The sequence below is a fragment of the Plutella xylostella genome, chromosome 22 (genome assembly GCF_932276165.1).
Source record: "Plutella xylostella chromosome 22, ilPluXylo3.1, whole genome shotgun sequence".
Lineage (NCBI taxonomy): Eukaryota > Metazoa > Arthropoda > Insecta > Lepidoptera > Plutellidae > Plutella > Plutella xylostella.
Window position 1 is genome coordinate 1,205,868 of NC_064002.1, and position 15,737 is coordinate 1,221,604.

The following is a 15,737-nucleotide window of genomic DNA, read 5'->3' on the forward strand; positions in this document are numbered from 1 at the left end:
TTTATTATAATTACAACTATGTTTAATTTTATTTAAGAACATTCTTATGTAGTAGTCGCCTCCACGGCGTAGGCCTCCCCCAATGATCTCCACAAGCTTCTGTCTCTAGCTTTTGTCATCCAGTTCGGTCCACATGTTTGTAGGAAAATGTCTGCCCACCTCTTTCTTTGGCGTCCTTTACTTCTTTTTCGTGGTATCCATTCGGTGACACGCTTTGTCCATCTGGAGTTTTCTTAATATTTAAGTTTAAATGGAAATATTTTAATATTCAATCGCTGATCGTGCCCAGTGGAAATCTGTAATCTCTGCCTACCCCTCTGGGAGACAGGCGTGAGCGTGTATGTATGTATCAATCGCTGACCGATGTCTTTGACTTGCTAATGTTTAATATTTAGATAAGTAAGTACCTATACATATATAAAATTAGGTGTACAAAGGGTGGTGCTATATTTCGGAATAGTCTACGATGACTAAATGAAACTAAGTGATTAAGAGTTTATGTTTCTTATGGTTGTTGAATGATAATGCAAGAACTTTTGAATATATACAGTCTTTTAATCACGTAACTTTACAATATTTGGTAATTCTGAGAAAATGCGTGCGCTTCGCTGTACAGTCGGTTAGCGTCTGCTGGCCGGCGCGCGGAGGGGCGGTGGGGCGGCGGGGCCGCGGTGCGGGAGGAGGCGGCGTCTGGGCATCGTGACGTCATTTGACCATGCGAGCAAAGTTGTGGCGTTAACACTAAGTTCATCCGTTTGGCATGGTCATGGACATGGTCCTTAAAAAAACGCCTTTTTAGTGTCGCGGCTTAAAAACTAAGTAAGTATATCAATATCAACCCTAATCTGCAGCTGTGAAGTGCGAACCGCGTCTCGACACGCGACCAGCACGCGTTCTCACTTATTTAGGTAAAATAAACATACATTTTAGGGTTGACCGTTACGGAAACACAAAATTAACACAGACATCTAAAAAGTGGATTCATAATTAGTTATTAATTAAGTATGTAAGTTAGAGATTTGAAGCTAACCCTACTTGGGTTAGCTACTTTGAAAGTCATTGTGTAAAGTTGTACTACAGGATTATGTAAGAACTACAAGCTAGGCAAAAACAGTTGTATATTGCACCCTTCAGAAATTAAGTTAACCAGATAATTAATTATGTTCTGTACAGATTTTCCTCCCATTAGTCCCCGATGAAAAAAGAAGGTTGTTGTAAGTTCAATGTGTATGTGTATCTGCCTGTGGTAGCTTAGAGGTCCCAAACGGCTGATCCGATTTTCGTTTTGTTTTTCTTACCCTATCCCCGATGACTTGTTTTCCAGAGAGCTAAGTATTTTCAGCAGTCCAGTCCATAGTTATGTAAATAACTTAATAATTATGTTTGTATTGTATATTGTATAGTACCATGCGTTGATTCCCACGGAACTTTTTATCAATATTCGGTGCTCACTACGTTCTCACCAAAAACTCACTTCAAATGACAATTCCTGGCACTTCAAAGCATACATTTCACACAGTTCTTTACAAATTAACCCTATCATACGCAGATAGTTGTTAAATACTGTATTATGTCATTATGACACTATTAGTGTTGGTATTATCCCACTTGAGGTGGTGCGTGTGGCTTTTTCAACGCAATAGTCCCATCAACATACTTTCCTGCATTGTGATTGGCTAACGAGTGTGAAGTGTCGTTTTAGGATGCTACTATAGGAACAATTTCTTTTGTTCACACATTTTTTGTTAATTTACTTCGAGATTTTTCTCACGGAACTTATAAAAAGTATGAACTTAACAATCAATTATTATTTCAATGGAATATATAGATTGTCAATACATTGTACAAATTAATTATTTTTCTATCTTTTTATACGTAGAGAGTGGTTGAGCTTCCCACAGCAATTACCTAAGTGTAACTCGTGTAAGCGTTACACTTATAAATAAACTTATAGCTACCAAAATACATAAATCCCTTACTCACACCTGACATGAGTCGAAAATGAAACCTCAATCGATTGAACAAGCTAGTCAACAGAATTTTGCATCCTAGTAAAAGGTGTAAAAAGGTTTTACACCGTAAAGTATAAATGTAAACTACCAAAATTATGATTGTTTCATTAACACATTAAAGGCCATTCCTCGGGCAATTTTCCGGGTAGTTTACAGCCACCATACCGGCCATACGCCGTGCGCGTGCGTGTAAGTGCGCACAGTCGCCGCCACGCGCCTTGCACACTCCACACCACAAGGGTCACTCCATCTTGACAAAAAACAAATGAACTAAAGCTATCATGCAATCGGTAGGTTTAATACAATGATATAGAGTAGTGGTTGGCGCAGCGACGCAACGAAACTTCGGTTTTTGTAAGCTAGTGACCAGTTTTTACCAAACGATGCGCAGATTGTCGTGTTATGATATCGCAATTAGGGGCTAATAGGTGTAGTGTAAGTATTAATTTGTATGTGAAGTGTGAAAACGTGTGTGGCACGCGCTCGTTTAGAGGACACGCAAATGTTAGGATTTAGTTTTTTCAGCTATGTTAACATAACAACTTTATTTTCGTTTTGCAGCTTGTCCACATAAAGTTCACACAGAAAGTAAAATACTTACTGACTAGGTCATTTTATTTAGGTAGGTAAACCTAAATAAAATGACTTAGTCGTACCTAACTACAAATAGAATATATCCACAAGCCATACAATTGTATTCAATAATATCCATGCCCTAAAGCCCGTAGGTAAAAATTATGCGTGAAATAAGGAAGATAAACATAAATAACAGTGAGCGAGGGAACTTATCGAACGCCCTCAAATGCTCATTCGATCCTGCTTGCTACTCCTACGCGTGACGAATGCACTAATATCACCAATTTTATGCTTGTCCATAAAGTTAATTGGAATACAAATAACAATATTATTTAAGTTAGTATGGGAGGTAGGTATAATCACATTGTACCTATTTCTGTATTTTTTATAAGTAATGTAAGCAGCTTCTTCCACCCAGTCCCGAGTAGTCTCGACAAACGTTAATTATCGATCTGATTTATAGGTAACTATCTGTTCCCGCGCGCTTCGCTTCGCCTTAAAAAGTTTTCCCGTGGGAATTCCGGGATAAAAAGTAGCCTATGTTCTTTCTCTGGGTCTAGACAGTATGTATATCAAATTTCATTCAAATCCGTTCAGTAGTTTTGGCGTGAAAGAGTAACAGACAGACAGACAGACACAGTAGTTAGGATTAGGTACGCATCACAATAAACATCTCTAGAACTTCAAAAAGAGAAGCATAATTTTATTTTGGCTTCGGATATTTTATTCCTATTTCCGACACCGGGGAAATATCCTGACAGTATTACCTAAAAAGAGCAGTAAATAACCCAGGTACCCTGGGGATTCCTAACTCCCTAAGCATAACCCAAAAATCGATCGTTCCACCAAATTTCATAACCACCGAATCATTGATCCTCACACTTTCACCCTTATCGCGGTCTCTATCGCTTCCATCTGTCACTCCGCCGCATTTCACCAGAACAAAGAGGTGCATTCATGAATGCAACGATATTTTTTATCGTAAAAGTGGATTTTCGGCCAAAAACACGCGTTTAGTAAAGAATAGTGAATAGCGGCGGGGAACGCTTTTTATCGCAAGTGAGGTAACGATGGATTACATATTTGACGGTTAATTGAGTTTGGAAATAGTAAATAGTAGTTTTTTTGGTAAAAACACAGTAAAACATGTATGGTTAACGTGCATACTTATAAGTTTATTCAAATAACTAACATCACTGTGTAGATAACATGTGTTTTTGATTTTTATTATTCTTAAATATATTGATAGCTCCTAACCTTACTACTAACATCTACCAGATTAACAACTTTAAGTGCAACGTGGACTCGCGTGTAGAGTCAGCTTCATAAGGCAGTATCTATATTATATTCAATAGACTATTTAAAAAAACTAACTTTACCTAAATACACTTTCACTCCTTGTACCATGTCAAACACGTAAACCACCCTTTAGCCGCCCTAATGTAGAGCTACTTATGAAGCAGACCGCCCATTCAGATTCCGTCTACCAGACAAAAAAAATCTGTGTCTTTTCAGATTATAACTCCCAAAGAATAGCCCATAGTCTTTATAAAGTGACCGAATATCATGGACAGTGAAATATACGTTGACTCCGCAAATTCCCCATTGTACAGTAGCGGCCCTAACGACTAACTAGACTAGCTTTTACGACACAGGAATTAAGAACCTATAAAGTCCAAACCCAAACTTATTCGTTTATTTATTCCCCCTTTGTAGATTCGGCACCTGGCTCGCTTTGTTCACCCTGTGGGGTCACTCTATTATACTTACGAAAAGGGATTTTTTTTGGGCGTTGCTGCGGTAACCGCGTATGAAACATAAAGATTGCATGGCAGCTCTCGTTCATTTGTTTTTTGTCAAGGTAGAGTCACCCTTCTGGACCCCAGCCCCTGCGCAGCACTCGCAAGATACAATTAATGTCAAAGCCGGCTCGTTAAACTTACTGTATTGGGAAACCTATTTATTTAGCTTTGTCCTATTTATTGAACGGTGAATTTTAGGCAGTTAAAGTATCTGTGTTTGATAATGATGATAAATCTAGAGATGCTTTTCTTTGAAAGGAAAGTGGACAGGTTAATAAAGGTTTACGCCACCAAGACTCTTACTGCATACCTATACTTACTTACTTAAATAAGAAAAGTTAGAAAAGGCGCAGTAAAATTAATAACATTACTTCACATATTTCCATCAATTCAGGACGAAACGAATATCGATTTCTCTTTAGAAAAGCACCTAATTCTTCCTATTCCCAATGCATAAAAATCTCAAATTTCTTTCGACATAACTGAATTACATCCATGTAGGCAGTTAGCTTTTCTATTTGATCCCCAAACGTATCTAAATCCATTGGGAATTACCGGACCTATCATGAATATCAAACGCACATCACATTAGGGTAAAGTTGGTCAAGTAGAACTAACTCGTCTCATCCCTGCAAGTGCCAATATTTGCAACTTTTACAATCGATATGAAAGTATTCTACGCTGGAGATACTTTATTAGGGCTACTTAACTATAAGCAGAGTAACTATATCTGAATCACAATATTAGGTGTTCTAGATATATAATGAATAAAGTCTACTAACAAAGTAACGTTTTCAACCATTGAAATGACAGCAGCAAGCGCCACCAACACGGTCAAACATAGCAGCGATCGACCTGTATTTATTACGATCAGGATTAAACCGGTAAAAAGCGGTTATTATTCCGCCTCTACGCTCGCGGAGACAAAAAGAGGATTTAGTGTTCCACACACACCTCCGGGCTTTGTACTCTGTGTACCCACTGGGTTGCACAATCCAGATTGGATAGAAAATGATAAAAAACGATTTTGGAATTGGAAAAGACGACGTTTGTTAGTTAGGTATAGGTACGGTGGCCTGCGCCTTAAAGTATACAGGCGGATTTTTTAAAATAGCGATCCCTGATGATGAAGGGACCAGCTACATCTGTTATAAATCCGGGGACGTGTTGTGTGTGATGTGTGTAGCAATGGTGTTTATGTGGATGTGCTTGAGCAGCATGTGAGCTTGAGATCGCTATTTTAAAAACTCCGCCTGTATACTTTTAGGCGCAGGCCACCGTACATGACCCTGGAATGGGTCCGTTGGTTTGGTGTTAAATGTTTATTTTAGCTCGTTAGTAAGACTACAGCTTATTTTAAACAAAATACAATCGCGAGCAATGAATAAATTCGACTCACAATAGGGAATATGCATAATTTTTTTTAATACTTTTATTGGATAGTTTTACATCACTTTATTATAGTGAAAAAAAATTCAACGCCAAAATAAGTAATTTAAGGTATTTTAAAGAAAGTTAAAAAATTACAACCATCACGACCACTTTGAAATTCTCGTCAGGATGGCGGGCTGGTGTGACGTCATAATCTTTTAATTTCACGGCTCAGAATAATGAGTCCCGTCAGTCGGCATAGATTTTTTAACTAATCAAGTAATCACAGAGTACTTTTGTATTTTCAACAAACCAATGTTGTCATGGTAACAAACGAAAAAGGAAGTGTATAAAGTGTGATCAGTGGCTGTTTTGTAATGGTAATAAAGCGTGACCAGTGGCTGTTTTGTAATGGGAGCTCGTAAATAGCTACTAGTAGCTCTTTTGAAATGGGAGCGCGCAAACCAGAGGACCTTTGTACACAATATTACGCTATTATGGCAATATGAATATAAAGTAATATTTGTATTGTAAGTACTTACTGTAACTTTGGTTCTCAGTAAGAGAGGCTAGGGTTAGTGGGTCATTCTATTCTATTATCTGTGGGGGTGTAAGAACCTGCACCTGGCTCTCTTGAATGGAACCATTGTGCATATCTCAAAGGTCTAAACACCCCTTCCTAAGCTTGGACCATTTCCCACCACGCTGGTCCACTGCGGATCTGCCATCGAAATGTGCTTAATCTAAATATTGAGGTTTCCTCACGATGTTTTCTTCCACATGCTACATGATTATCCCCGAATTTAATTCTACAAAAATAATAACGTATAACATACATATTATCTTTTATTTATAATAAAAACTTTTCCGCAGCTGGCCACAGTTTACTCGTTCATACTGCGTAATAAATTTAATGTGTCCAGTTCTTCTGATTATGAGAATTCTTCCATAACTTAATTTAGAAAAAAAAATCAACTTTTGAAATATACTAACGACTGCCATTATAACCTAAAAGTAGAAAGAGCAACTTGTGCCATGTTCATGTCATAATACTTACAATACAAATTTAATTTTATTGTGTTGCTATATGGAGCATATTTGAGTGGCTCGTTGACTAGCGAATGGCTGTTTACGCCTCATTACAATAGAACAACTAGTGGCAGCCCATACACTACCAACAAAAAATATAAAAAGTCCTAAACTTTGCAAACAAACAAGCATATCAAACAAGAAGTGGAGAGGTTATAGGAGGCTAGGATCTATTGGAAGAATTTTTATGTGATCCATCGTATCTGATCACAACGAGCATCACAAACACTCGGTGACATTAACATTTCTTTGTTGGACATTTATTTAACTTCCGCCGTAAACACAAAGAAGTTATTATTCTGAGATTGAAATATAAAGAATTTTGACGTCACATCCGCCCTAAGAAAATGGGTGACGTTTCTCTGAAGTTAGAATTTACCGAAGTTTTTTTGTACTTTTCAACTTCATTTACTTGCTCAAAAATAAATTATAATCAAAAATATTGATGGAGGCGTAGTTATGAAATAGCAAAGTTTATTTTAAATAATATTTTACCTTTATTTGAACCTCTTGCATATTCCCTATTCCGACATTTAATGTACATACCAATTTTTTTAAACATTAAATAAAAAATTTGAGCACAATATTTTTATTTGGTAATATTCTGATACGCTGTTAAATGTACTTGTATTGCAGACGGTTTCAATAAACAAGCTTTTCCAAAAAGCCATGGAATATTTAATCCAAACGTGAAAAAAACTCATCTGTCCCCTAAATCTCTTACAAGATTATATCTCGATGCATTAGCGTTCATTTTGAAGATAATCACAAAATATCTGCCCTGTGATCTCCCCTCCATCAAGTTAGTATCAAATAACCCACAGATTTGTCAAGGATTCGTCAACTCCCGATTTGAGCTTGTCTGGTAGATATGTTAGTACTTATAAATGAGTCTAATATAACTGATACTTAATTGATTATGTTGAAAAATATACATTACATAAAGCATAGGAATATGTGTATTTTATTTTTCAGACAACTCTTTCAATGCAACGGATGACCGAAGACACCTTACAAAATCTGAACATCCACAATTATCTTCAGATAGCCAGAAAAAATACTGGTAAAGTCAACTAAAGTCCCAATAAGCCCTCTTAGTAAACACATGCGCAAGAGCAAAGCACAAGCGTCGCAAATCAATTGTCACCATCCCTGTGACATCACGGCCACAAACAATGTCACGCAATTAAAAATTCAAAATACTCTACCGACTCTATGCTCAGTGCAAAGGGTTCAAAAGGAAAGAGTTTGCATATCAATAAAATGTTTACATGGATTAAACAGCACGGCTGGCCGTGGCGAATGTTATTAACTGTTAATAAGAGAGTGACATGATTTATTTTAAAGATTATTTACATAATTTTGTGGTCACATTAGTTCTACGCTCAGTTGCCAGGAGCCACTCTAGTTCAATTACCTTCAGCGGACCTTGAGTATGAACACCCGAGTCCGCGTTGTTCTATGTCAGCGGACCATAATTAAAGTTCCTTTTGGAGTTTGAAGTACCAAACCTATACTAGCGTAGACAAAATAAAATAATTGAACCTTAATATGACTGCCTATATATGATAACCATGCAGCGCCACCATTCCCATCTATCTACTTCATAAGTAGGAACACAAACTCTGTAGCTTTATCTATCTAGATTTCTTATGAGCCTTTAGAAAACTCACTTATCTAAAAGTCACCGCATAGAATGCAAAGTGCCACCAACCCGGAGGGATCCGTATAGTCAGTTCGATCAGTCAGTCTCTCTCCTATACCAAGTACCAACAATAGCCACCCATCAATCGGCCATTGTACCCTAATAGTTCTAACTGCGGGGTCCACCCCCATAACTGCAACCCCACTATATGAGTATGTAACATACTTGCCACCCCAGTATTTATGGTCGTGAGTAGAATGTTTGGTAGGAGTTTATTTATTTTTTAAGTTTATTGCCTTTAAAGTTTGATAAAATTTTGGGCACACATATTATTTTCTTCACGACGGAGAAGTAAGATCCATTTTTTTTATGAAACTATGTACTTATATTTTCTTGCCTACTTTCCGTAAATTATAAAAGCCTTTTTCCTCTAATGGTAATGGTTTTCATTTTACGCAAAATTCTTATTTTCTGCCGCTCATTTTCGTGTATACTTATTTGTAAAAACCTTAAAAATATGACCTCCTTTTATTTCGGAAAAAGGTTTCGATTGGGATTGTCAGTCAAAATGACGGCTTCATATTCAAAATTCGAAATGTAAACAAATCATGTCAGTTTTCTCGCAGCCGTCCATCACATAATAAATTTTTGTATATTTTTTTTCAAAATTGTTTGTTCACTCGAAATTTTTGTAAAACTGTTTTAATTTATACCGTTTATATTCAATAGCATTCAAAATTGCAAGTTATCAAAATGGTAAGTTTTACAAACTATGTAGGTACTTCACGAGATGATCCTTTAGACTCTTCAGATTTGTGCAGTTACTTCGGAAGCTTCCGTGACAGGTGGAAACCGTAGCACTAGTGAACTTGTATAAAAAAGTTGACAGTATGGGGTTAGACACAACCTGACCCTTAAACAATAACATCATCAGCCCGTAGTCATCCACTGCTGGACATAAGCCTCTCCCAAGCAGGAGCAGCAGACAATCCGGCCATTACCCTTTCACCTGCTTCTTAACATCCAGCTACCAAATCACCTCCCATTTACAACATTGATACTCCTTACCCCCATCCTCCACCAGAGGGAGTGCATATCCATCCACGTGGGGCAAGCCGGCGTGCAGATGGGCGTGGCGTGCTGGCAGCTGTACTGCCTTGAGCACGGCATTCGGCCTGATGGAACCCTGCCCCAGGGTAGTACCGACCACTGCGTTGTGGACTCGTGTTTCAACACGTTCTTCTCGGAAGCGGATCGAGGGAAGATGGTGCCGAGGGTTGTGATGGTGGATTTGGAGGAGACGGTTATTGGTGAGGGTTGCTTATTTTGTAGAGTTGTTTTTATTTTAGTGTTTCACTTCGTTTGATTGTATGTATTTCAAATGATAAAGTTTATGAACAATTAAGGCATTAGATATGTCAGGAAACAACTGTATTCTCTTAAGTGGTCCTCAACGAGGTTTTATTCCACACTTTTCTAGAATACTTTTCTAACGTCATCCTCTTACCTTGTCGTAAATAGACAGCTAGACGGGGCATTACCGCGACGTGACCCCAGAATGAAGAATTTTGTTCAGCACCCTGACGTCACGTCGTCACTATTATCTCAATAACCCAACAAAACCCCAATCCTTCACAGACGAAGTCCGAACAGGCGAATACCGGCAGCTGTACCACCCGGAACAGCTGATCACGGGCAAGGAGGACGCGGCCAACAACTACGCGCGCGGACACTACTCCACCGGCAAGGAGATCCTTGAGCCGGTGATGGAGAGGATCAGGAAGCTGGCTGACCAGTGCACTGGGCTGCAGGTTAGTTGTTTTGTATGCTGTAGTTTTTGTCATTTACAGTCAGTTCGCTGGTTCTAGGTAAACAATGCAACTGGATGTGATGTAAAACTCGTAGGTAGGTACATGCAGCACTTATCAGCTGCTTTTTCCCGACAGCCAAGGCAGTTTTAGTAACGTTTTCGTAGTCATGATCTTAATACAGCTGCAGTGCTTAGCGAAAATCTTATAGATGCACTTCTCGTCTGCCAAGATACAGTTATAATTTTCACGAATATTTGTCACGAAAAAACATCGTGTGTGCATTACTGCGTATGTCTATTGGTAACGTAATGGTAAAAGTAACATAAACATCTAGTCTATTTTGTCTATTGGAACTCACAATCAAGTCTACTTTACGCGACAAGCTTCACGGTAGCCTCAATCAACAAATCTAGTCTATTAATTGTCTATGGGAACCCACAATCAAGTCTTTACCTTGCATGCTTCACGGCAGACTCAATCACAGCCAACCATTTAACACCTACCTACCTCTTTCAGGGCTTCTTCGTGTTCCACTCGTTCGGTGGCGGCACGGGCTCGGGGTTCACGTCACTGCTGATGAGGAACCTCTCCGACGCGTTCGGCAAGAAGAGCAAGCTCGAGTTTGCTATATATCCCGCGCCACAGGTTTGTATTTCAGTTTTAACGTCTCATCACATCATCATCATCAGCTGTCCGTATTTGTCCACTACTGGACATAGGCCTCTCCCAAGCAGCTCCACAACACTCCTTCCTTGGCCTCCCTCGGTCCAGCGGGCCGGAGGGCATCCCACGCTGCGCTTGCCTATTCGTGCTTTCCACTCGAGGACTCGTTTTCCCCACCGCTAATAGGGTCTTCAGCATAAATGGGCGTCCCACTGCCACTCCAGGTTTCAGTTTTTTTTTATTATACCTAGGTAAATACGGATATAGTCATGATAAACCCCAATTTCGCATCACAGACTTGTTGATAATCATTCGTCTTCTTCTTTCTCATCCGTTGTCCTTGACGATTTCTCTTCCTTTTAACCACTTCCTCAAGAACCCTAAACAACTCTTCTACATATTTAACCACACTCTCTCCCCATGCTCCAGGTGTCCACAGCAGTGGTAGAACCCTACAACGCGGTGCTGACGACGCACGCCACCATCGACCACTCGGACTGCGCGTTCATGGTCGACAACGAGGCCATCTACGACATCTGCCGGCGGCGGCTGTCCATTGAGAGGCCTACCTATGTGAACCTGAACAGGCTAATCTCACAGGTGAGGAAAGTTTTATAGGAGAAATACAAAGATCGCCAGCAAGGAACAATAAAGGAAACATGGAATAAGCACTACCAATATAAATTCCATTAGAACTGGTACTCGGCCTAGATAATTATACTAAAATATACGAGCTTTGCAGGTGCATTGAAGATATCAGAAATATTGAAAACTGCTACACCATCATACATCATACATCATTGACATGGAGCATCTACGTTCTGTTTGATACCTACTTGAGCATAATATAAATATAAATATAAATATGTGGGGACATCTCACACACGGCCATCCGACCCCAAGCTAGGCAGAACCTGTGTTATCGGTGTCGGACAGCTGATATATCTACACAAATACATAGATAGATAGATACTAAATATAAATATCAACACCCAAGACCCGAGTACAAATATCTGTCTTTAAACAAATATCTGCCCCAGCCGGGAATCGAACCCGGGACCTTCGGCTCAGAAGTCAGGGTCACTAACCACTTCGCCATTCGGTCGTCAAATAATGTTCACACCTTTATTTATTATAATCACCATGAGTGCAATTTCCAGGTGGTATCTTCCATCACGGCGTCCCTGCGGTTCGACGGCGCCCTGAATGTGGACCTAACGGAGTTCCAGACCAACCTGGTGCCGTACCCGCGCATACACTTCCCCCTCGCCGCCTACGCGCCCGTCGTGTCGGCTGATAAGGTTGGTCAACTCAGCATGGGTTTTCACTGAGGGATTTTGAATTTGATATTATTTTGGTTGTGGCTTGCAATAATAATGCAATAGTTTGCGAACGCTCTACGTTTAGAAAGACACCGTAATGTCACTTAATTATTTATCATTAATTTAATGCTTGGTATAGGATAAGATAGCTTACTAGTGCTTCTGTCTAAGAAATAAAGATATTTTTGCCTACACAAGCCTCGTGTTCCCCGAGCATAAGCCGCAGTAATAGAAAATGCAAAGTCCAGTACCCTAATAAATATAATTCTTGACCTTGTTTTCATCATTAGCTTAATTTCATCCTCCTCAACTTACAGGCATACCACGAAGGCATGTCAGTATCAGAGATCACGGCGGAACTGTTCGAGCCCCAGAACCAGATGGTGAAGTGCGACCCGCGAGACGGGAAGTACATGGCGTGCTGCCTGCTGTACCGAGGAGATGTGGTGCCTAAGGACGTGAACGCGGCTATCGCGTCGATGAAGGGACGCGCTGGCATCAGATTTGTGGACTGGTGTCCTACGGGCTTTAAGGTTTGCCTTGCCTCCTATTATTATACTAGTGTTTTAATGGCCCTAAAATTAGAGTCTCAACGGTCTCGTTGGTTGTAGCTGTCTGTATTTAGCCTGAATGGCCCGAAATAAATTAACCAACTTTATTCCCCTTTCAGTCTGGTTATGGTCTATGGTATGCGGTCAGAAGCCTATGCATTAGTCCGATATTATATGACAACAGGCCCTCGGAGATTCAGTTCCAATGCGTCTACTAGATCTATTTCCCTAAACATTATTTTCCTAAAAATCTCTAAAAGTCCAATTCTTCGTCAAAAAAATCTCCAAATACCACATTTCCACAGTCACATTCTTTAAACCAAACGCTTGACTTTCCCCAGGTGGGCATAAACTACCAGCCGCCCTCCGTGGTGGTGGGCGGGGACCTGGCACAGGTGAAGCGCGCCGCGTCCATGCTGTCCAACACCACCGCCATCGCCGAGGCGTGGGGCAAGCTCGACCACAAGTTCGACCTCATGTACTCTAAGCGGGCGTTTGTTCATTGGTAAGTTATTTGGTGGAAAGCTAGACAAATGTTGCAAAAAGGGTGAACTAATCCGAAACCTACGTGTGTGCTTTGGGAGAGACCTACGTCCAGGAGTGGACTGTGCTATAGGCTAGCTGTAGACGATAAAGTTAGCTTGGGTGGTTGCTTTCGTTAAGTACCTTGTTTTTGTTTCTATTGAGTAGCTATAGATATTTTCAGTACAATATTAATGTATCATTCATTATACCGATCAGTTTTAACTATGGATACCAAGATCCATACCGCATTCAGATAGAAGGATTTTCCCTTTAGCTACATTTGATTGTAAGTAATTGATGAAAAACCAATGGTTATAATGACTGTGACCTTTCACTCTCGCAGGTATGTCGGCGAGGGTATGGAAGAGGGTGAGTTCTCGGAAGCACGGGAGGACCTCGCAGCGCTGGAGAGGGATTACGACGAGGTGGCCATAGAGACGGCAGATCTACAAGCAAGCGAATCACAACATGATACCTACCCGAGAAACTAAATACTTTAACATCAGCTATCCCGCCACGAAGTTCCATCCTCCGACAATAGATGGCGCTAATAGCGAAACATTGAAATGCTGATGCACCAGGGATACGGAGCTTGAGAACCAGAGTAGCTGATACGGCGGACACCACAAAGACACGGCTGCAAGTTTTTTTTTAATATTGAATATGGCAGTTTAGCTAAAATGCTGTTAAAGGATAGAAAAGTCCGGGTAAAGCTACCTTGGAAACTTGGATCTTCACAACTGGGTCATTGACAAAACCTGATAAGAAATTAAGTTCAACTATAGGTCTGAATTTAATTAATTGTATTTGCTCAATTTAAGGAACATTGAAATCTTGCAAATGTGCTCTCTCATTTTTCACTTTCTTCATGGATTTTTCATGTATTTTTTTATTATATTTATTTAGCAAACACTCGGGGAAATATTTTATATCTTACTTTATATTTTTACTTTTACTTTGGATAAATTTAGAGGCGAGATAGTGATGTTAATATTTATGTGTAAGAGTAATTGTCACGTTATATTTGTCTACTTAGTTCGTCCCGTGTGAAATTATGAAAAAGTTTACCGTGATCGTTAATTGCCTGTAACGTCTTGTTTTTAATAAATTGTCTAGCATTATTCAATTCTTTTATTTTCTTAACTGTTGTAGGTACCATGGAAGTAGAAAAAAAGACGCACCCACACACTCTCATGTCGCCGCCATTGCTGTGCGTCAATGTTTAGTTCGTGAGATTCCTTCCGTCTTTTTTTCTACTTCCATGGTAGGTACTTACTTATATCTAAGTAAATGAAACAAATCATTTAGGATTAACATTACAATTCCATTAGGTATATTTATTTAGTAACAAAAAATATACAGGTTTATCTTACATTCAGATCTTTAAATTGATATTTTTTGAGAGAAATATTAATGATTAAATTACAAAGAGTAATTTAAAAGAATACAATGCAACATTCAATAAATATTCCACATTTCTATTCGTTATTTCTATGCATATTCTAAATGTATCTGTTGCCTAGATCTTTATAACTTTTATAAGTATAATAATGACAAATAGCCGAATAGGTACACTTGGCTGTTTGAATGAACTAAGTTATTAATTTATTATGATATCTATAATATAATAATAGTCCAGTCAAGGAATGAGGTGTAGAGTGCGTGAGCAGGTAACTCAGCGATTCCTTCAGAAACTTGTTCAGGGGGCTTAGGTTGTTAACATACCAAAAGTCCTGACTCCTAGGTGATGAGCGGGGGGGAGGAGGGGGGGATAAAGATACGAATTTTTGGTTTTTTGCTTATATCTCAAAAACGGTGGATCGGAGACAAAAATTATAAACTATTAAAATGGAGGTCTTAAAATTATCTAAAACTTTTATATCATATGTTTTTTTCTAATTACTAACCGTTTTCGAGCTATTACCCTCGGGAAAAATTGAAATTTACAAGAAAAAGTATTCATGTCATAAAATTCATAAACATTGCATCATATTGTCTTAACCAATTCATAAACGAAAAAAATGAAGAGGAAAAAAGTTGTAGATTTTTTTATTCTCTTTTAGAATATATTACATATGCTGGTCAATGTCTAACCCGCCTAAAGTTAGAGCTATTTTAAACTTGCATTTTGGTAAAGTCACTGACATAGCTCACCGAATTAGTAAGGTTAGTGTGAGTAAAAATAGCTGTACCTTTAGGTGGGTTGGACATTAACCAGCGTATGTATATATATTCTAAAAGGGAATTTAAAAATCTACAACTTCTTTTCTATTCATTTTTTTCATTTATCAATAGGTTTAGACAATATGATGCAATGTTTATGAATGTTGTGACATGAATACATTTTTCTTGTAAATTTCAACTTTTTCC

At 38.9% G+C, this 15,737-nt stretch overlaps 1 protein-coding gene across 1 annotated transcript; it reads left to right on the forward strand.

The window, feature by feature from the left end:
• Positions 1-9,089: 9,089 nt before the first annotated feature.
• LOC105382105 (tubulin alpha-1 chain) lies at positions 9,090-14,488 on the forward strand. Its single transcript, XM_048629262.1, has 9 exons — positions 9,090-9,251; positions 9,580-9,805; positions 10,134-10,306; positions 10,823-10,951; positions 11,399-11,569; positions 12,130-12,270; positions 12,609-12,824; positions 13,184-13,347; positions 13,711-14,488. Exons 1-9 carry the CDS (start codon positions 9,249-9,251, stop codon positions 13,856-13,858), a joined length of 1,371 nt encoding a protein of 456 aa, XP_048485219.1. The 5' UTR covers positions 9,090-9,248; the 3' UTR covers positions 13,859-14,488.
• Positions 14,489-15,737: the final 1,249 nt, after the last annotated feature.